The 23,423-nt window shown below is 49.1% G+C and overlaps 1 protein-coding gene across 1 annotated transcript in view; it reads left to right on the top strand.

Moving 5' to 3' along the window:
* The window catches only part of LOC119161393 (uncharacterized), a 299,022-nt gene that overhangs the window by 237,473 nt on the left and 38,126 nt on the right, over nucleotides 1–23,423 (top strand). The window contains exon 3 of the mRNA XM_075889602.1: nucleotides 17,916–18,059. Coding sequence (XP_075745717.1) covers nucleotides 17,916–18,059 — 144 coding nt within the window. The remainder of the gene's footprint in view (nucleotides 1–17,915; nucleotides 18,060–23,423) is intronic.

Genomic DNA, 23,423 nt, shown 5'->3' with positions numbered 1-23,423 from the left:
TTGAGCCGTTACGGGCTATCGAACCGAGCACCGCGGGGAGTTAGTTGCACTCCGGGGGTGAGCTCCTTCCGCCGAAGGCATCGGCGAACAAGTGTGTGGCACTCCTCGTTCGGCCGGCCATCTGCTCCCACTCTGCGTGGAAGCGTTTAGGGGGAGGGTGGGCGAGGAATGGGATAGGTTCTTTCAAATTGGCTTCGTGGCCGTCCTTGCGGAAAGAGACCGCCGCTTCTTGCCTTTCCCGACCGATGCGGTGGACTCTCGGGGAGTCTGGGTGGTTTGCCCGCTGACTGACAAGTTGACGAACCCTGGCTTCCCGCTTGCTTTCTCTCTCCGTCTCGTGTATATGTGCACTCTGCGGGTGGCGTCCTGCCGCTTTTCGGTAGCCCTGTCTGATCTGTAAAAAACTGGTGGTGGTGGTGCGTGCTCAGGACAGCCGAAAACAGTGCAATGAGTGACAGCTTCGTGCCGCGGTTCGCAATGTCAATGGCTCAACTAGAGATGGTGGCTCGCAATGTTTCTTCCCCCTTTTTTCTTATTGACCGCAAATTGTTTTGAACAGCTGAGGCTGGACCACTGATATCCTCGAAGCTGTGAAGAAGCATATGTTAATGGTCTTTTCTCAGTTCTTTTGTACTCTCTTAGGGCATTGTTCCTGCAGAGCGAGTGCTTTCGTTCAGATAAAAGACCACCTCGAAAAACCAAGTACTGTTTGGCTTCTTCCATACGATCCAGAATTAGTTGATCACCATTTTTTAAATGTGTTAATGCTGGGTGAAGACGCGCGAGCCATTGAGCAAGCGCCGCCGTTTTTAGTCGTGTTATATGTGTTGGGTATATACAGATACCAGTGCTGTCATGGTACCAAACAGCCGTATACCGCATGCTATAGCATGCGGTATACGGCTATGTTTGGTACCATGACAGCACTGGTAAGTATGCGGTATACGATTGCAGCTTCCTGCTAATGCAGGGTGGCAGCTGCGCGCGGCAACAACGTATGCAGCCACGCGCTCGACCGCTATAGCTAAATGTGTGATCCGCAGCGTGCACACACTATTCGTCTACCCGTGTATATAGAGGATTTTATCTGACATACGAGTGCCGTCGTCTTGGGCTGTTATGTCAATGTTCACATTTTGTATATTGCGATGGGAATCAATAAGTTCGCGAAATATCGTGTGCACCAACGGTGGCCAACCCAACTGTTCTAATGTGTATGCGTCTCCTGTAACACTGTCCGTTTAGCTGTTGAAAATGCAAAATACAAAGGTTAACACAGCCCAACATGGCAGCACTAAAACCTCTCCGTAATATGCGCCACTGTGGCTTCCCCGCAAAGCTGTGGTTAGTCGTTCGCGTGCGTCCGACACGCAGTTGTCTGTCGACATTTATCTCTGTACACCCCGTTGCAGGCTTAAATGCTGCAATTATTTTGGCTAGCAGCGGTGGTCGGGAGGCGGCCTTTTCTTATGTAGGCTACTCGCGAATGGCCTTTTGCCGAGCGCGCAGCTGTTCGTGTCGGAGGTGTCATAAACCCCGGCGCTGATATCTCTCTCTCTCTTTTTGTTCATTTTATACTCGCTCGACGCTTGGCATCTGCGCGCGTGCTCAAACACGTGTTCCAATGGTAACACTGAAAAGAAACGTTTGAGGGTGACGCCTCGTGCAATGCATTTGTTGACTAGGTTAATCTAAATGCCTCGCCCTTTCGCACTTCGTTCTGTCTTCGGTGACAATAATTCTCTGAAAAGGGCACTTTCGCATTTGTTCCGCCAAGATCTCTTTAACGGCTTCCAAAGAATAGTTCAGGAGGCACGTACGCGCGCGACATTCGCGTTCGTTGCAGCACGCCGATTTCAAGGGAATTGTGACTCGCATGACGTCCATCGCGTCGCGTTTTGTGCGTACAAGAAACTGTATAGCGTAGTGCATTGCCGTGTCGAGGTAAACCGATCTGCACGCGCCTATTCGCAGTTGTGAGGTGGTCTTCTCCCCTCGAAATCGGTGATGACACGCGGCGTTTTGGAATGGCCTCGTGGGCGACGCGTGAAATGGCTTATCGCGGGAAGACGCGCGAAAGAAGCTTGTAGTCTGGCGGCGCCGGCATCGCGTCAAGGCGTGACCACTTCTGACACCGCGGGCCTGACCGCAAGTACACGTTGCAGCGCGTAGATCTCTCACGCGCCGCCGCGCCCTCTCCCGACGGAGAAAGAGGGCGCGCTGCTTCGCGTAGCTGCGTTGCCACGGTCTCTTTCTCTATGGGGAGAGAGATGCGGAGTCGCGTGGGAAAGGCGCGTGCTGTCGCGCTTCAACGCGTACGTGTAGTCAGGCCTTAAAATACAGGACGACGTAACGTGTATAATGCCGCGCTTAACTATTTGGTGTGCAATCGTAGTTAGTTCCACGTGACGTGAAAGAAGAACGTGTTGCTCACTTTCATTTCCAGAACGGTATTCTGTAAAGTTTTGCGCGCTCATAGAAACATCGCCACTCATAAAGCATTGGAGCAATGGGTGTAACTGTGAGCAGGGTAGCAAACCGCTCTCTAGTGCTGGTTCTGGTTAAATTGCCTCACTTTCCCTTTCATCGATGTATCTCTCTCTCTCTCTCTCTCTCTCTCTCTCTCTCGGTCGCAACTATATGCTGAATACTGTTCCGTCCGTTTTTTATTTTGTCCATCCCGTGTCTCAAACAACGATACCAAAGAAAGTAGCGTACTTTGATTTTCATGTGTCTTAGTCTTGCTGTAATCTGCTTGTTGGGAAGTCTCCTTGCTTCGTACGTACTGTTTTAAATCAATGAAGAAATCGAGCCATTCCGCCATTCCGTATGTATCGTTTCAGGGTGCTGCATATAGTTTAAGCTAGTATGCGAGTAACCTGGTAAAAACGACAGAGCTATATATATATATATATATATATATATATATATATATATATATATATATATATATATATATATATATATATATATATATATATATAATCTTTTTACTCATACCATGTCCTCGAGTTACTCTGGTGTCAAAGTCATTTCTAATTTACTGTGGCCTGCGTTCTGTTCGCTAGGGATATGCCGAATACGACAAACGTAAAATTCATATGCGTAAGCTAAATAGTAGCTCATTTACGACAAATAAGAAAACAACACGAAAGCAATAAAAAAGAACAACCTTTACCTACGTATTGCATACAACAGGGCAAATGAGTCAGATGACTAGTAAAAGGCTACTCCTGACAGGATGATATTCAAACTCAAATGTGATAATTCCTAAGTGTCATCCGAGCTCAGCAGGGTGTCGTAATTGCTTCTTCGAAGAATAGTAAGGAAAAAGAAAAAGACTGTGTGGCCTTTATTGGTTGTTTACTCCCGAAGGAATGCTTCGCATTTAAATGAGACAGCGTCGTTTACTGGGAAACTGTGTGCACCTCAATGATGGATCGTTTATTGTGCGCTGCCATTTCGATCTCGTCAATGACGCTATTCTTCGCCGTCCTGTTTATGCCTTCGAGCAGCGCTTTAGCATTTAACTTGCTTCAGTCGCGAGAAATGCGAGGTTATTGAAGGGTCCCTAAACCACCCCGAGTTCAAAGGTGAGATGACAGTAGTTTTCCAACTCGCGTTCACTACCCTTCCTACAAGCGGCATGTCTTCCCCGCCACTTTTTATTTAAAATATTGAATAAAACGCGTCGATTGTCACCGCTAAACGTGGAGCCAGTTGAGATTTCGTGCTTTCCGTCTAGGCACTGCCATCTTTGCTTGCGCACTCGCAAATGCAGAGAACACGGTGAAATCAGTTTATCGAGCCCAATAAAAGGCAGAACAGGGATGCGACTGCATAGTAAAACAGAATATCCGACACCATTCGCAACATATATTCCTCGTACATTGATCATTTGAGAGCTTATTTTTTCATGACGTCACATGAACCCACCGCCGGCGTCATGAATTGTGCCGCGAGGCGACGAAGCGCCGGAAAAAACTTAAGTGCTTCGTTTTTTTTATCTTGTACTTCCATAGGCTGTTCAGAGACACTGTTTGGAGTTAGGGGCAAACCAAGTAGTTCAGCTCTACATTTTGCTGCCGTTTAATGTTAAGTGGTCTGGAAAAGGGGGGAAAAAAGAGGGGAGGTAAAGCTGCTTCTCCTCCCTTGCTTTCACTCTCTCTCTGTCTCTCTCTCGTCTGGGTGGTGATTCCTGAGGACTGTCTTGAAGACTAAATTTAACCATGGCGCTTTTCTTCGGCTGATGTGCGTAGTTTTGTGTTCTTTTTCGCTTTTTCTGGTGCGCGCACGCACCCAGGTTTTTCGGGATTTTGCGTGGGCATCCATGCTTTATGTTCCGTTTCTACTCTGTGAGCGCGAAGAAGGTTCGGTGCAGTTTATTTATTGCGAAGCGCACGGCTGGGAATCGTTGGCACTAATAGTAAGCCTCTATGCTGGGATGTCTTATTTTGGATCGTGGAACGGACTATTTTAAGATGCTCAGAACACTCCCGCACCCTAACTTCCTGATTTTTGTTATTCACCGTCTTGCTATACGCGTTTTTTTATTGCTTTAAGGTATACATCGCTGGTTAACGCCTGAAAAAGATACAAACTTCCGAATGAGCACGTGTAAGACTTATGGTGCCCCAAAGCGAAAGCGAAGCATTTGAAGACGTCGGGCCAGTAGAAGTTTTCAACGCGGCGAAACATCCGTTGACTCAAAGGTGGCCTGTGAGGCTGCCGTTACGCCTCGTTGCTTTAGCTTGGCCTTTTACCGTGTTTATTCCGGTCTTCGTGGGGCGTATATTTTTGTTCATTCGTTTTTTGCGACGTGTCATGTTTAAATAACGTAATGCAGGTGCGTAGCTAAAATCTTTAAAATGATATGACTGGAAACATCCCTTTAAGCGCACATACACTCTTAAAAAAAGTTAGTAATAAAATAGCAACTGCAAACAAGTAGGTAGTAACTGCAGCACTTACTACCTTTCTTAAACCGTTACTAACGTTTTGCTACCTGCTTACTACCTACGTTAGTATTATAGTTACTAGCTGGCACTGTTACTAACTTTTTGCGACCTTTTTACTACATACGTTAGTAAACAGTTAGTGACTTGAATGAAAGAGATTGTAACTACAGCCGTTACAACCTTTTCGCTACCCGGCTGTCCACTGTCTAATCCCAAATAATAGGTGATACCTATGTGATAATTTACGAGGAATTGTCTCGACATATCATTTTTAGATGGAAAAATGACGCAGATATTAATGAATAAAAAAGCGTTTTGATTTAAGTTACGCAACCGAGATATCTAAGCGTCGTTCTGATATCGTTGAAACGTAGAAGTATGAGTTAGCTGAACCATAACCAAGTTCTACACGCGTTGTAAATGAAAATCACAACAAAAATCAGTAAATTACAGCAAATTAACAATACAGGGGGATCAAAATTAACCAGATGGTCACAATTAATTCGTAGTCCCTCACTACGGCGTGTCTCTAAATATCGTTGTTTTAGTGTGTAAAACCCCCAAAACGATTATTACCTTTTGGCCGCCGATATATTAGCAGTGTGAAACATTTAAATATACTCAGACTATGTTCACAAGTTCGATCCTTGCTTTCTCCACTTCACATAAGGCCTTTTTGAGGCCCTTTTATAATAAATAGATATGACAAACAATTTTTGTAAGTATACGGCTGATTAAAAGTCTCGTGTTACGTCCCCAAACACACGTAGCCAGGTAGTGTGGTACAATTTTCTAAGGTCAAATTCGTTATGATGCCTCCTGAAACGCAAGTGCTCCCCTGTGCTGGATATGCATCTTCAAAGTAGGGGCTATATATACTCCATGCTTACTATGTTCTGCAGCGTAGTGAACTTCTTAGGTGCTGCAATAAAGAAAAAAAAAAGTAGTGAACTTCTTAGGTGCTGCAATAAAGAAAGAAAAGAAGCCAACGTCTGGGGTCTATGTATTCTTCGCGTTCATGCCACACCACGCAAGATTACCCGAAATTGTGTAGTAATTAGACATTAATTGATCTATATTAGCCATAGAGAAATATTGTGGTGAAATGAACAGGCTAGTACCGGTTACTACTTTTTTCCCGTAAAACCTTTGAAAGTTACAATTGATAGTCTGTAACGGCTAGGGTAGTAACAGTTCTAAATTCTGGTAGTAACAGCAAAGGTCGTAATTGTTACCACCCTCACTGTTACGAACGCGTTTACCAGCAGGGTTGTAATATATTCGACAAATTGTTTCTACCCGAAAGTTAGCAAGTGCTACTACATTTTTTAAAGTGTATATTACGACAACGTAAAAATATAGAGGGAGGGCGTCGTTTGTCATTCAGGCCACTGGCGTAGGGGTCTTTGTACTTATGTACAAAAATAAGGAAAAGTCGTTTGTTGAACAGACCAAGCTGATGGAGCGCCAACATCTCGCCCGTAAAATAGCACTCATCGCAGCCAGTAGGTCCACCGTTATCAACGAACCCTTCTGGTTCGAATCGGCCAGCTCTCGTCTCATTTATTGACCTGTTAACCCCCCGCCCCCTCCTTGTCTTTCTTTAGCCTAGGCTGTTCACGCCGTTCCCCCTTACTCTCCCGATACTCGATCGACAAGGCAAGAAGGGCAAGGTTGTGGCAGGGGACGTCCAACAAAAACGCCAGGGTCGTGCGTGTGCGGCCGAGTGCCTGTTGGCGTCTCGCAACAGCAGCGCCGATGCAGCGTTGGGCCGCGCGGCGTGCCGTCTGCTCTCGTTCCGGGGCGTGATTTATCGCTCGGCCCGACCGCGTTGCCCCCGCGACCTCGTACGCCACCCCGTGGAGCCTGCACGGCCATCCTTTTGCTAGAGTGTATCCACGCTTCTTGCACTCCTCGTCTTGTTGTCGACGGCGTGGATGGAGCGCGGCTTAGAAACCGGAGAGCCACTATTGTTGGTTGTTTTCTCCCTCTTACCTCTTCTTATTCCCCCCTCTTGGTTGTCCCCTTCTGCCTCTTGTCACCATATACGCGAGTCGGGCTATTCTAGGTGACAGTGAACGTTGCTGAAAACGGGTCTGTACGAAAAATAATTCTGGAATTACAAACCGACGCCCGCCGTTCACGCGGCATTGGCCTTGACACCTACTTTAGCCACAGAGTAAAAAGAGAGACCAAGCAACCTTCCGTCACTGTACTCCTTCTGTTTCACAGGGATGACACTTCCGCTTTGCGAAGCAGGAGGTGTTCCAACAATGCTGTTTAGTGTAGCTTTCGTTGAGGCAAAGAAATCAACTCTCTCTCTCTCTCGAGCGCGCGGGCCCACCCACGTAGGCACGCCCAAGCTGGGCGCACACGCAGGCAGGCACGCTGTCGTATTACTTTTCGGCTGCCGCGCACTATGAAGACACAAACGAAGTGAAATACGAGCATGCCCTGTCGTTTCATGCCACTCACAGAACGCGTTTTCTCCACTTTTCATCGTTCGCGTCCCTCGCACGGTCTTCGAGTTTATCGCTTTTCAAGATAGGCGAAGAACGAAACAGCGCTGAAAACGACGCGAGAAGAGGACACATACACGGCGCTGAACTAACAAGATCTGTGGATAATCGCGCAACATAAGCACAATTGCACGTACATGTGTCGTACGCCGTACATTATCAAGAACCGGTCACATCAGTGAACCCCAGATATCTAATTTCACAGCCCTGAAGAAAATATGGGGGTACGCGTCGCCAACACAGCAAGCATGAAGTTGTGGAATGCGTTTGTGTACTCTTCTCGTTCCGTTTTCAGCGCTGTTTAATTTTTCGTCTACCATGCAACACCAACCAGCCGAGTCAAGCACTTTGTTATCGCTTTTCAAGTTCGCACTCCTGCGACTGCCCCGCTGCTATCCTCGCCTGCGGCGTAAATTGCGACTTTTTTACTTTTATGGATGCTTGGGTCTCGGGATGCGGAACAACCCTTGCGTGATTATGCGGAAGTGGGCCGTCGGCTGCGGCCGGGCCGGATGGCGGATGGTGGCGAGCGGCCGGATGAGTCAATGAAACGCTCGCAGCTACGGGAAGTAGAGCGATCTATCGATGGGCGCCCGCAACCGGGGCCCCGCAGCATATCCCATTCCCTCCACTCCCTCTCATCTTCGCCTCCCTCGCTTCTACTAATAAATATGTCAGCACCTCGGCTATTTCGCCTCGGGCTCCTTTTTCCCGAACCGTTATATGCCGGGCGGCGGCTTTCGTGCCCTCCCTCGCAGTGCTCTTCTCACTTCGCCACCTCGAGGCTGCCGCTGCTTTCTTTCTTTTTATTTATTTCTCTCGTCATTCCCAGCCCTCCTCTCTCTAACATTGCCCTCCCTACCGCCCCATCTCCCCCTCTTTGTTATTTCTTTTTTCCCACTTATAGCTCGGCATGGGAGATGCTGGAAAGGCTATCTGCGCGCCGGCGGTTACGTTACTCGCGCGCCTAGCGTTCATGAGCTCACCAGCTCCTCCACCGTGGATAGATAGAAGGACCGGAATGAGGCGTGGTGGGGAAAGCGAGGGAGGGAGATGGACTTTGTGTAAGAACGCGCCGACAAGTTCTTCGCCTCTTGTTATTACAGCAGCGGCGGCGGTGGTGCTTGCGGTCTATTTTTACAGCTGGCCTTCTCCCGGCGGCGGCATCTTCCTACCCAACACTCTTACTTTTCACGGCGTGGCCTTCTTACTTGCCACGTGTTCGTTCGTTTTTTTTTTTACGTCTTCTATCTGAATGGTCGTTTTCTTACAGCGTTCGTCTTTCTCTCTCTCTCTCTCTCTCTGGGGAGCAATAACGCCGGAATTTACGCGGGCGTTCTTGGGTCCGAGTGGCTCCTTGCCAAAATCGCGCTCGTTTCACAGCCTTGCTCGACAGCCCTCCTCCTTACTTGCACGCTTGCCTAAACCTCCCCGTCTTTCCTCTTGTTTCTCTCTCTCCTGCGGCTTCTACGAGCTGTCTTGCAGATCCCTTCTCGTATCCCAAACACCTTGCGCACTCTCTCTCCCGCCCTGTGTCCCGTGCGAAGTGCCGCCCTTGTCGCATCCTTTCCTGGGCGGCGCATACTTCGGGCAGAATTCCGCGCGCCAGAGTTTCCCCGGGATATGCGCGGAATTTTAATTCGCGGGTACCACATCTCGACCTCATCCTTCCTCCCTCCCTCCCTCGTCGGTGCTTCGCCTACGCTTTATCTCTATACCACGCGTGCCACTGTAGTGACGCACCCCCCGATTCCATTCTCCCCCTTCCTACCGTTTTATACGCTGCGTGCCTCATCTCATTGGCTCTCCAGGCATCCCAGGGGACTGTGCCGGGAGATTGTGTACTGGAGTGCGTCCAGTGGGAGAAGGCGGGAGAACTGATGGCTGACACTTCTTTTTCTTCTATTTTCTTTGACAGGATGTATCTGCACTAGTATTTTTGTATCCCCTCCCCCCTTATTTTTTTCTTCTGGAAAGAAGGGTAGAACGACCCAGCACTGCGCCCGTGTTTCCTGGTTGCCACGTATCTCCAGCACGCGCTGAGGTATTACACAGAACGTACTTCGTTAGTTGCTTTGCGTCGCGCTTCAACAACAAGAACAACAACATTAATAATAATAATAATAATAATAATAATAATAATAATAATAATAAAAAGTGGCATGTAGGTTTGTGTCCTGGTTGTTGATCTTGCCTATCATGTCTGCGGACGGCGGTGCCGTTGGGACGTTTCACTGCTCGGCTTGTCTCTGCCTTCTAGTGGCTTCGTAGTGGGCATCACGTAGCTGGGGGATCAGAAGAATTAAACATTGGTAGTCACTGTTTAGACATTAGGTAGAGAAGTTTATTCAGCGAGGTAAGCGAATCGTGGCAAGCACAGAGAGCATGGGCGCAGGTATGAGCTCTCTCTCTCTCTCTAGGGCTACTTTGCTCAGAAGGTTGGGGGCAAAGTTAATGTGGAAGATGTAGCCTGAGCGCTGACTATGCACTTGATCGTCCTCATCTGTGTGTATAGAACATCGTAATTGTCATCATGGTTTGACACGTGGGCTGCGATGTTATTGCCTCTCGCGACTGCATTAAAGTCGGAGCTTTCTGCTGTCGGTACTGGTAGTCGTCTTGTAAGTGATGGAAGCGCAGGGTGCATGATAATAGTTCTTTCCGCAACGCTCGCAGGGCGCCGCCATAGGCTGATTTGCTGTTGTAGCCTGCTCCAAAATAGTCACTTCTTGGGCTATAGTTGGTTCGACATCTTGCACGGGGGAGTGAGGAGCGGATTGGGAAGAAAGAATACGCGACAGTAAAGACTCTTCTCTTTGTTCGCGTCTTTTCTGTCTTCTTTCTTTCCAACCAACGTCGCGCCCCCATGTGAGAAGTGTTGTAGTGTACTTCCCACGCGTGATTGTACCCAGTACGAATGCGATTTCGCGTATACCTAATGATCCCATCATCATGTTTTCGTGTTCATCTTCGTTCTGCACGCTTACTTCTGGCAGAAGGGAGGAGTGCGGTGTTCTCTGTGCTGAGTCGATGCACTTCCGAAAACGGCGCTCGTCGTACCGCGAACTTCTTTGCAGGCGAGCTTTCCTCAGCTTGCTTTGGAATAGTAGCTAGCTAGAGTACTGGGCGAGGGACCAGTAACGTAAGTAGTCGCAGACGTTGAACAAAGACGAGACTGAACAAACAAGTGAAGCTGGAAAAGTTAGTGTGAAGCTGGAAAAGTTAGTTTGTCGCACGGAAACGGCGAGGTGTCTTGAGAGAACGTGGCCTACGAGGTATGCTACAATAGACGTAAATGCCTTGGCGTTTATTAGTCAGAGCGAAGACGAAAGTTTCGAATGTCGCCACCGCTGTCGGCGCGCGTGCCGCGCTAAACGAATCAGCGGTGAAGCGTGTGCGCTCGCCTGACGCGGGAGACGTCGTTGGCGAGAAACTGTTGTATCGCGCGTCCGATTTGCGCAACTTTTGTCCCGCGGGAGGGAAACATTGGCGGAGCAAAAAGGCGCGGCCTGGCACCCGTCTGCAAGCTCGTTTATTTTGCTTGAACGCCGCCCGGGCGTGGAGTCCCGCGAGTTAGGGCCTCGTCTCTTTCTCTCTCTTTCTCTCAACATTGTTCGCTCCCCCCTTTCGCGTGGCCGCCTGTTTCTGCTTGCGTACACGCACTCAGCACAGGAAGGAGCAACCACTCCTCGAGTTCTCAATATAGCCGGGCGCGAGCTCGGCCTGACCCGCAGTTTTGCACGTTATTGTGACTGCGCCTCGTGGCCGTTTCTTTCCCTCTCTGTCGTGTACCGCTGGTTGCTCCCGCGCACGATTTATCCTCGCGTCTTAGCTGAGCCATGCTTTTCAAGCTCTCTCTCTCGCTCTCTCTCTCTGACGCTTTCAGTCGACGTACGACGTCTCGTTTATCCTCCCGCCGTCGAGTTTCTTGCGGGGACTTCAAAATCACGAAACTGCCGCAAAGCGATGTGGGTGCCCCCCTCCCGGGCCCGGGGTTCGAATTTCGGCAGCGTTAAAAAAAGCAAAATAAAGCCACGTAAGAAAAGAAATGGAATGAGGGGGTTCGCGGCGCTCGCTCGGCTTCATCGCCGTGCGCCGCAGAATTCCGCGCACGGCCGCGGCACATCTCGCTTTCCCGCACGTGCGTGCTGAGTAGCACATACATAACAGCTCCCTTCCGGCCTCGCTGGAGAGGGATCGTGAGGTGTACGGAGGAGGATGGGAGAGGAAGGGGGGGGGGGGGGCGCAACGCCGGTAAACGTGAGTCGCATGAAGCAGCGGTGTGCTTTGATGTCGCCTCTCTGATTTTTCTTCTTTTTGTTACTTCCAGTACTCACTTTCCTCCCCGTGAACCGTTTCCCGGTTGCTTGTTCGAAATGAAGAGTGTTTATAGTTTCCCCACCCCCCCTCCGTGTTACGCTGTTCCCCGTCGTCTCTTTTATTGCTTTTAGCGAGCGGCAGCGCGGATTCATAACCATGTTTCTTTCGTATATTTATTTCTCTTTGATCTTTGGTTTTGACCTTGTTGTACGCGCTAGCGGTTCTCGGGAGTTGGTTCGTATTCTTTGTTTCCCGCTTCTGCTACGCCGCTGCTTTTTGTATACGCGGAGACGTGTGTGTGTGTGTGTGTGTGTGTGTGTGTGTGTGTGTGTGTGTGTGTGTGTGTGTGTTGGTAGCGTGTAATTATAGAAAGGAACAATTAGGCAAAAAAATTTAGTTACATTAAACAATAAGGGAACAGTTTTCATTTGAAGTTAGAGCAGGGGAGACCGACGGGGGTTGTTGAGGGAGAAAGGGGGCAGCGTCTAGCGCGGCGAAATGTCTCCAGAGGGCTGTTTGTTTCGCTTTTTTATAGCCCTGGATACGATGGAATGAACTGAACCCTCACTCCCCCCCCCCCCCCCCCCCAAAAAAAAAAAAAAAGTCGGAGAGCATCGCGCCTAAAAGGTTGGAATGGAGTCTAGCGGAAACACAGTACGGGTTTAGAATTCGAAATCGCGCGCTCGCAGCCAACCAAGCACACAAACAGTGGTGCGGGTGCTGCGAGATGCTGTCGGCGTGCGCAGCCCATCCCCACGCGCTCTCTGCACCCCCGACGACACTCGACAACGGCGCAGCGTTCCGTAGCGACGCTTCTAGAACGCTTCTTTTTTTTGTTTTATGGAGGATCGAGCTGTTCTTCTTGCGTTCGTTCACTGCACGCTCGTGCTTGTTTTCCGGGGGGCACTTGTGCCCCGTTATTGCTTCGCGAAAAACGAGCGGTCTGTACGGGTAGTGGTGTATGTGCGAAGGGTGCAGCGTCGCTGTTTGGCAGGGCGGGCACGCCTACTGTGCTCGGGGGAGCGAAGCGGTGATGCTCGCGGAATACTAATTCCGGCTCGCACGCCAGAGCGGCGCGCGCCGCTTTGTTTATTCTCTACCGATCCCGTTTCGACGTACGAGGCTTCAGTTTGCTTTGTGCTGCTCTAGGGTTGGTTTCTTTTTCCCCTCTCGATGGTTAGATTGTGCGCTCAGTACAAGCTTGCCCCCCCCCCCCGCCCATGCATGTATACTCTGGGTCTGTGGTCAGTAAAGGTTCCATCGCCTGTAGTATTTTATCCTTCCTGGAGTAAACTGAGTATGGATGTAGCGTAGCGCTCCGCGACCGATTGTTCTGTTTTCGCCGGTGTGCGTGTCGAATGCGTTTGGGGCGCCGCGTTGTAGTTCTCCTGCTTGGCTTCGCGGTTTTGATTCCCGGTGTTCCGGCAAGTTAGAGGCAGAAAGAACCCCGGGTTCCGCGGTGTGCTCAGCTGAATGCAAAATTGTGCGGCGCTTTGCGAGGCACGGAGCCTCTGCCTTCATAAGCGTGGAGCGAAAGTGGTTTTGCTTTGACCGAGGCGAGTTTTATTGCGGGACGCAACAACAATAAAAAAACAATAAAAGCGACTTTACAGAACGCGATAGCAGTAGCAGTAGTGACTTGAATAGCACTCCTTCAACTGAACGTCTTCGCGCGTCTTCAAGAAAGGCATTATGCCAGCGTTGTTGTTGGGAGGGGCAGAGGGCTTCGCCAAGCTTAGTGAGGGAGAGCCGCCAACTCCTTATTATAGTGATCAGGAGTTCAAACACATCAATGCACACGCACATGCATACATTATGAGAGCCCAAGTGGGTCGGCTGCTTCGATAGAACAAAGTAGGGCTATCATTCAAATTAAGGGGAGACTTAGACAACTGCAAGTAGGTGTATGGGCGCTGCTGTAAACATGTGTCCCCGTACTGGAACGCGTGTTTTTGTTTGTCAGCGTTGATCGGTTTAGAATTGCCGGTTTTGACCTGGTATGTCAAAATGTATTCTTAATGTTACCAGTATAACTTCATACGTCCTCCAGTCTCTACGGTTGCTCGATTTACAGAACGTCACAGATGGATGTGACCATTTAAAATGGTACCAGCGAAATGAATGAGTGAAGCCTATTGCTAGGTGAAGAAGCACTGCTGGTTAAAGGGGGCTGTGCTTTATTTAGCACGCACAATGTGCACGGCCCATTCGTAGCGGAAGCCATGAAGTCAAGGCAACGCTGGTTGAAATAAACGCCATGCTATAGTTGAATTGTATCAATCAGGTAAACCGAAATGCAGGTGGACGGGAACATAACACTTGCTTAGTGCTGGCATTTATTTTTTGTTTACTTTTTGTGTAGCCGTACTAAGTGGTAAGAAAAGTCTATGCTCTTCATCGACAATGGTTCTGGGACGTCCTAATAGAAGCATTCCTCCCCAAGCATCTAGTAACGTTGCCCCCAAACACGAAATATTTTGCGGTGAGCGCATACGCGGCGCGATGATCGGTATACCACGCCCTGTTTCATAGTGAGTGAGTGAGTATGAACTTTATTAAGGTCCTGAGAGGAAAGAAAGCGGTGCCGAAAGCCCCGCCATCAATCCGGCGGCTCCACCCAGGTCGGGACCGGTAGACAGAGTCTCTCGGCGACGGCCCGGGCCCTCTGGACAGCCTTGAGCTGGGCGATGAGCTCTGTGCTTCGAAGGGCGGAGTCCCAGGAGGACTGGTCAGAAAATTCTGTACCCACGTTGGCAGGGCACAACCAGAGCATGTGGTCGAAATTGTTATATTCGTTTCCACAGTGTGGACATGCAGTGGAAAAGTCCGGATTAATCCTGCTTAGTGTCGTTGGTGTGATGTACGTACGTGTCTGCAATTGTCTGTAAGTGATTGCTTGTGCTCTGTTCAGATCTCTGTGAGGAGGAGGAAAAGTTCGACGTTCTAATCTATGATGTGAGGTGAGTTCGTGATATGATACAAGTGGGTCTTTGTAATCGAGGTTCCTGCAGGCTGCATTTAAGCGAGGGGGCGAACCACTGACGCGGAAAGTGAGCTCTCGCGCCAGTGTGTGTGCCTGTTTCATAGTGAATGCTTTTTGCCTCGACAGCGTCGTTCTCGTTGTGCGTGCTAAAGCGCGGCGTCTCGTGCTAAGTGGTGCATCATCTGCTTCGAGAAGCAGTGCTTTGTCGCCGAGATGATGCACCACTCTTCTTAATCCTCTCTGCTTTTTTTTTCTTGGTAGCTGGGACGGGTGTGTCCACAATAGTGGAGTAGGAGGAGTACGCGCCGTGGACGTAACCCAACGCATCTGACGTTTCACTTGTCGATTCACCACAATCTGGTTGCGTGACACTTTCTCTGATTATATACGCTTGCACGCGCGCTACTACGTGCACTCGAGAATGTGGGTGAGTGGAGGGTAACGTGATCGAGAAGAAGAGGAGCGACTGTCCACACTTGCATAGACTGTAGTAGCCGGTAGGAGCGACAGGGCACTCGCGCCGCTAGCTGCCGTAACGCAAAAGGAAAGAATGAATGCTCACACATACACGCGCACAAACACGCACTCCCGCTGGCTCTCACGTACGCGTGACCCAGCCGGGCAAACACTCTCATCGTGCGACATGTAGTACACAAGCGTCCATAGTATACGTTGCGGGAAAAGAGAAAGCATAAAAGCACAAAATGGCGGGCAGCGAGAGAAAACAAACGGAGGGGCCCCGTATGGTGGCCGCACCGTACCGCGCTTTGCCTCTTGTCTCGGCCGAAAGGGTCGCCATAGCGCGGCGCTGTGTTTGCTCGAAGTCGCGTGTAAGCGCACGGAGTGGCTGCCAACCACGGGTTTTGTGCATATATGTGTGTGTGTATAGCAGCATACCTCTCACCACCGTGTAACGTGGCGGTGCACTTCGGGACACGCGCGATCCATCTCTCTGTTAGACGTCCGTACACGGCGTCAATGTGCGTGCCGCGCTGTACCTGTGTGTTTGTCTTGCACGCGTGGGTGACGGCGGAGTTCTTTCTTCTCTCCTCTTGGTGACGTGTGCACGACGTGCAGCGCGCTGCGGCGTGTCTCGTTGCTGTCGAGCCGACGAGCAAACGCATCGCGCTGACCGCGGCTTCGCTATCATGCACTCGCGATGCCGTTTCCGTGCTTCTGCGTTCATACTTCGTTCAGACTGCGCTGCCCTCGAAGCCGAAGTATGTAGTGTCTGGATAGCAATGAATCCAGCTGTCCTAAATTGCAGAGAGATTGAGGTAATGTAGATAGATAGATAGATAGATAGATAGATAGATAGATAGATAGATAGATAGATAGATAGATAGATAAAAAATTGCGGCATATTCACGGGGTGAATGATGATGAATGGGCGAAGCTCCGGAGGGATTCATCGGTAAACTGTGAATCTTCCGTGTAATTCGCCCAGTCGATCATCATGTAAAGACGTGAGAAACGCTGTGTGTGTATATACACAAATCAACTTTTATTTGTTCTTAGACGATGGATGGCTTGCGATGTCCCTTGCCTCGCGCGCTCGCACATCGGGATTCTGTCTGCGAGCGCGCGCTGCTGCCGCCTTGCGCTCTCTCCGCCGCGCAGCCTTATCCATCCGGCGACTCCGAGCGCGCGCCAACAGCGAACGGATTTTATTACAACGCTCCCCCTAGCGTACGTCGCCGCACTAAATCGAACGATTGCCTTCAACCAATGACACGCGCCATATGTGACATCATTCCTATTTTATAAGATCTCGCGTCTTTCATCAACTACAAGTACCGCTTTCTAGTTTATAACATCTTGCATCTTTTCATCATCAGCTACAAGTACCACCATCTAGTAAACACTACAAGAACTAAACGAGAGGTGGCTACATACAGGAGACGGTACCGCCATCTAGTGAACACTGCAAGAACTAAACTAGAGGTGGCTACATACAGGGGACGGTACCGCCATCTAGTGAACACTGCAAGAACTAAACTAGAGGTGGCTACATACAGGGGACGGTACCGCCATCTAGTGAACACTGCAAGAACTAAACTAGAGGTGGCTACATACAGGCTACAGGGGACGCACAGCCCACGCCCTAAGGAGCTTCGCCCCTAAAATGTCTTGAACTAAGGCCCAAACAACGAAACGTTCCTTTCCTTTGACCGCGTCCTCTCCTTACGTGAGGCTTCCTTACAACCAAGTACCGACGGAGGAAGCAAGCGTACTCTGAAAGCTCCCTTAACCCGTCCTCGCGGGAGGAATGGTTGCCGCGCTCCTGCGTTCGAGATTATCGAATATAAGCTTTGCTCACAAGCGTTTATTCTGTAAATAAAAGTTGGGTCACCACATCACTTCCAAATTGAAGTGTTAATATAGAGACGGGTGTACGCTTTCTTCCAACTACGATTACTGAATGTGAAAAGCCACCGTAGTCGAGCGCAAAACGTGGTGCATTCTAGCAACACTGCGCGCCGTCGTGCCTGGCACCGTGCACGCACGCTCGCCGCTCGTGTCTCCCCGCAGGGGTGGGGTGGGAGGTTTGCCTCGAAAACGAAAGCATCACGTGGGCTAGCTGTGAGGCGAAGCGCTCGTTCAGGGCAAGGAGCGGACCTAAGGGCGCACGAAGGTAGCCCCAAAGCAACCTTAAGCTGAGGAAGCGCCAAGGAAGCCTTCACCGAGGGCTCCTCAGTGAGGAAGCTTTCAGAGTGACATAAGGCGGCCTCACAAAAATGAAGGCTTCCTCACTGAGGAAAGGAACGTTTCGTTGTTTGGCCCTTAGTTTTGCCTCGAGTTTATTTTAAAGGGGACCAGTATGAGACTGCGCGTGTAACACAAGAACGGACTAGGACGGTTTAGACAAAGTTCCGTTTTCTTGAAATTCCCGTTATCGCGCGTTTCAGCGAAAATACTGTTCACTGACAGACGTTTAAGAAAATGAAGTGCAGAAAAGAGTTGGTTGCATGCTGCTGTCACGCCTTCGTCTGTGCGACATAGCGCAGCACTTTCATCACACTGTCGACTGCTGGTGTCCAAAATTTTAATGTTGGGAGATATATAACAATGACTGCAGTAATTAACGAGTTACGTTTTTTTTTCTCATGTCGTGCTTTTAATTCCTCGATGCAGGTTCGGAAAGGTTCGTCCCGCGTGGCGAGCGACGAAAACTCGCGGCCCCCCGGGGCCGGGGGGCCAGAAACGCCGCCCGCCTCCATCAACTCCCGGACGCAGCAGTTGCAGACCAGGAGCGCCTCTGGCGACAGGCTCAGCGACGTAAGTGTCACTTTGTATCTGCTCACTTTATCTACAGTCGGATGAGACATTGTAAAAGTTTGCGTCATTTGCTCTTCGAAGGCGGATACGCACTTCAGAGTGACGTCATAAGCCGGACGGCAGGTGACTCCGCCCTCGGAGAACATTGCCCAGTTCATTGACAAGACTATTGCTACAGCCGCGGGGTCTATCGGCTGTCATTCATTCCTACAGTTTTTTCTTTTTCTTTAGGATAAGAAATGGAGTAAAGGAAGGTAAAAAAGGGAAATAGACTTCTTCTGTTTGCTGCTTTTAAGGGTTTCTGCGACACTTTTCTGGCATGGTCGCAAAGTGCCGTTGGTCTGTAGTAGAGGCTCGAGGAAGCACATTGTTGCGTGGTGCGCGGTCTGGAATTTACAATTATTTCTCTCAGCTAGGAATTCTTCTTTCTTTCGTGCGTTCTAATATTACAAAAAATAAAACACTGTCGTATTTTTAAATAAAAGTGTTCAAGATGCGCGGTGACGAAGCTGGGCGTCTTCTTGTCATCTTGACAACCCCTCTCCCCGCGTATACCTTTCAGCGCGCTCGCTAGTACGAAAGAAGCGAAAAAGGGCTTGCAGCGTGCGACAGATCTTTGTAACTCCTGTCATGTATACTTGATGGTTTCTAAAAAAAATGTGGCAGTTCATTCGTGAGACAATAGGCGTTTTTAATATTTCCATTTTACGATGTACGCTTACGTGGCAAAGTGTTCCAGTGCCCCTTTTACATGCGAGTGGGATGGGGAAATAATTTAGACGTAAGATATACACTGAACTAGCTCTATCATGCGCTCCATAGAAAAAGATGCAGCCTGCCTATACAGCTGCGCACACGAATGGCGTGCCCTAAATGGGCCATTGTGGCTTGCGCACCGACGATTTGTGAAGGCTGCAGGCGTGCTAGAACTTTTCTTCGGTGAAATGTCTGTCGCCCACTGTAAAGATTTTCAATTTTTCTCGCAAAAAGTGCGATGCCTATACTTGCGAGTGAATCCACAGTAAAGCAAAGTGAGTCAATAGGCTCATCGTCGCTAAACTGTGTTGTAACTAATGGCGCTGTTAGTTGTCCTCGTCAGTCATCGCTAATAAGATGCCTTTAAATCGCTGACTTTATATTACTATTCAGCTGTCGCCTATGTAATCAGTACTTAAAGCGCTTAACTGCGTTATTGGGAAGACTGAACTTCGATGCATTTTCAACAGTTTAGTTACGGATACAATAGATCTAAACTCTACAAGACGTCTTTGCTGTAAGGTTGTTTTCTAACCCTAGTCTCTCGATCACAGACGGCTTTTCTCGATCGTTGTGCTTTTTGCCTCTCCTAATTCCAGTGAAGGCACGCGACTGCAACGAAGCAGATTTTCCCCCAACAACTACTATGGGGGTTGTCCCGCTTCCAACGTATACCCGCAGGGATCGCATGGGGCATGACATAGCACACTTGTCATTCGCGAGGATAGGGGGAAAGGCGAAAACGCAATGTGCTAGAAAAGTAGTCCGTGAACGTGAGTTTTTGGTTGAAAAAGAGCCTTACAGGAAAGCTGTTTTTCAGACTCTATTGTAAAGTGTTCATTGTTGGTTGTACGCCGTTCCTCGACTGGGGAACACGACTTCTGTCTGCGCCATTTCTAACTACTCGCAGTGTAGGATAGATGCGCGGACTGTTGAACTATATAGATGAGACCGTAGTGAAGCCTATTGTAGCTTTTTGGCAACTTGTTAGGCGAGGCGACCTCACCGAACCGCGGATCAATCCTGCACGACTGTCGTGCTTTACGCAGCCTGTGCGTTCGAACTTGGTACTCTAACGTTACTCGAAGTTGGTACTCTAATGTTACTCAAGGGGCAGGGGATGCGTGAAAAGGTGTAATAGTGCTAGCAGACACAGACGAGGAAGACACAATAGGACGAGCGCTAACTTTTATGCGTTTAGCCAAGTAGCCCTAAAATGAGCCGCGTTGAGAGAAGACGAGTGCGCAGTGCCAGAACAACTGGCTATCTTACTGCCGCTATATGGCGCGTTAATTTAGACGAGTATATGGGCTGTAACGTGCACGAGTACCGGCTGCAGTCTTATTGCCCGTCATTATGTAATTATATCTTTGCCCGTGCGTACTTTGTGCCAAGAGCACTTTATTGACACGTAGCCTTTATCGTGTGCTATCCATGGCTGACTACTGGGCGATGCTGATAACAAAAGAGTGATAAGCGAGTGCGTATTGTTTAACAGTGGGTGTTCGTATAGCGCGAGTGCCCACTTAACGGAAACATGGATGTGAACGCTCTTTGTTTCTTTATTTCTTTCTTTTCAAGTACCCGTGACATTAGGGTGCTCGTATTGCAAAAAACGGTTCCAATAATGGCGCACCTAGGTATTCTTATTTTGGACAAGCCGAGGTAAGAAGATACTCGGTGATTTTCTTCTTATAGTCCACGACGTTGAGGCCAGGATTGTTGCGACGGCGTGTAGGGCTTAACAATTTATATAAGTGTTTCGTTCAGTCACAATACTTTACGTCGACGCTTTAAGCGCTGTGAGGTTACACAGTTCTTGAAGCGTTAAGTGTAAGTCTTCCGAGACTTCTTTTTTTATTTTTATTTAGTCTGTTTCTTGGTCGTTCATTCACGCGTCACGGTGAGGGGAAGCTTGCTGTCGGCACACTTGTCCATTCGTTGTGGAATGGAGATGATAAGCTAACGGAGTCCATGATGTGAACAATCCTTGAATAATACTAACTACTTTGGATAGTGTAATAGGCGAGTGCTAAACCGAAATGGGCCCACGGGAACACTGTTGCCCTAGGTGCCGCCAGTAGCGACCGGCGTTAATTGGGGGCCTTTACTACACACTACAACGCTCACCGTAATGTCAACGTAATCCACCAGGGCGTCACTTTGCCGAGGAAGTTGCTGCATTGTATACGTAATTATCAGTGCAAACCGAGCATGCACTGTTCGATAAACTTCGGGAATGTAGTAGATCATTTTGTTAAGATTACGCCCACTTCGAGATTATTAGAGATTATTCTGGAACCTATATCCGACGGCACGTGTATGAAAGCAGGCGCGCATAACCGTTTGTCAGTTGATCAACGGCCACTATCAGTGCCCGTGTGTTGCTGTAATCTGACCTTCAGTTTCCTGGCCACAAGTTCGGCCGAATAAGCAGTTTCATCTGAACATCGAGTGTGCTACCTTTGTCCACGTCACGACTACGTGACAATATACACAAGCAAAATTGCAAAAATTTTCAGATTGAGGGGTTGAACGCCCAACCCGTCCCCTCCCGGCTACGCCCCTGGTTTTAGTAGCCCAAAAACATGCAATAGCATTCGTGTTCATGGTGGCTGTGTGTGTTCTTGCAGTTGCATGCGTTCGCATTTATTGAAACTGTAGGTTGAAAGTCAAATATGCCTTACATTTTTCTTTATTATATTTAACACACGCTGCTTCATCGTCGCTGTGCGCGTCAGGCAAGTCAATTTGTTCCAGGAATCTAGGAAACGCTCAGTGCGGCATAATGATTGCACTGTTTAGCGAAGAGTGACGTGATAAACAATTGAAAACGAAGGGGTTCGGGAAGGAGAACTAAAAAAAAAATGCCGCCGTATCTGCATGTTACACTGCAAATGTCACCGAAAGACGATAGTCTTGCGTCTGGAGAGAGTGAACAAAACGTTTATTTGAAGTTCTACCTAAGAAAATCGGTGAATGGTATTCTGGAGGCGCTGCGTTTGAGTGCCTCGAGCGGGTAGCGGAGGTGAACGAGCTCATCAAGTCACGTCACACGTGAGGCATGAGCGCTATGTGGCAGTTAGAGAACGAAGGGCGCGGCGTGCGGGCCCGTCTCGGAGGTGATAAGGTGTAGAACGTGAAGCGACGGGTAGGTTGGAAACACTTACGTTGGAAACGCTTGCCTTTTCATGCAAGCGTTGCATTGTCAGCGCAGCGTGATATACGCTACGGTCTTTAGAATCACTTATGTATGCCTTTTCTGGTAAAAAGAGACAATACATGATATTGACGTTTTGTTATGGTGCCTCAGATATGTGTAATAATTGTTTTTTAAGTTACAATTGCACAAGTATGAGTGCTGAATCTGGAGCAATATTGGTGTGCGCTGTGGATGGGATCGGCCGTTTGGCGTATCGTTAAGGGCGGACAAGCAGGCAAATGTACAGACAGACAGACAGACAGACAGACAGACAGACAGACAGACAGACAGACAGACAGACAGACGGACGGACAGATGAACGGACACAGACAGGCAGACAGACAGACAGACAGACAGACAGACAGACAGACAGACAGACAGACAGACAGACAGACAGACAGACAAAGACAGACAGACCAAAATTTTTGCGTTGAAGGTCCCCAAGAAAGACTATCTTCTTTAAAAATGGAATTGGCGGGGAAGGGTTGCGAGCAGGAAAGACGACAAGAAACAACCGTTTCGGGAAAGACAAATACATGTGGGGTGGTATAGAGCCAGCGCGAGCGTCGTGAGTGCTACATCTGTCCAGCGTGGTGCAAGAAGCTCACGGCGGACTCGAAGAAATGTGTGCCGTTGTGGAGAACCAAAAAAGAAAAAAAAAGACGTCTGTGACAAGCAGAATGGAGCACTGCTGTTTCGTGCTTGAGTGGGTGGGAGTGAGAGAAAGGGCGAGAGTGACGCGGTGAGGTGTAGCGCAGAGGAAGGTTGGAACGCGTGCTAAAGCTGTCAGCAGCGTGTCAAGTTCGTTAACAGGTTCCTTGAGCAAAGAAATGCGTTTTTTTTTTCTTCCGTTGTTTCCCTTTGGGAAGTGTTTTCGTTCACGAATACGCTCGCCAGGCCGGGGATGTGTTGTTGCATACGTTTGTGTTTGTGCGCGCCGTGTTTTTTTTTTTGTTTTCGTTTCGCAGCGACGAAGGCTAGTATGAAAGCAGAAAACTGAAGTACCGATTGAAAAATGAGGAGCAAACATTGAGTCAGAGGTAAATACTTCTAAGTGGCGGCGCGCGCGAGGCGAGGTGGGAAGGGGGATGTCTGGCCGCGACTACGTTGCAAAGCGCCCCCTTGAGGGGAGCCGAGTCGTAATTTATCGAGCTGTGCGCGCTCGCTAGCTTGCTGTTCTTGGCTCGCAGGCGGCGGCACACTCCCTTTTTAAGTTGCCTCTTGGGAGGACGGACGAGGGGTGAAAAACGAGAAAAAAAAGCAAGCAATAAATGTAAGTGAGGGCAGCGGAGAGAAGAGCGCCTAATTAAGTACGTGCTTGTACTGGGCGAAAGGGCGCCGCGCGGCTGCCAAAAGACGACGATACGTTATAATATATATATATATATATATATATATATATATAT

This window comes from Rhipicephalus microplus, chromosome 3 (assembly GCF_043290135.1).
Source record: "Rhipicephalus microplus isolate Deutch F79 chromosome 3, USDA_Rmic, whole genome shotgun sequence".
Lineage (NCBI taxonomy): Eukaryota > Metazoa > Arthropoda > Arachnida > Ixodida > Ixodidae > Rhipicephalus > Rhipicephalus microplus.
Note: the sequence above shows the minus strand (reverse complement) of the source record. Positions and strands in the feature narration are given on the sequence as shown.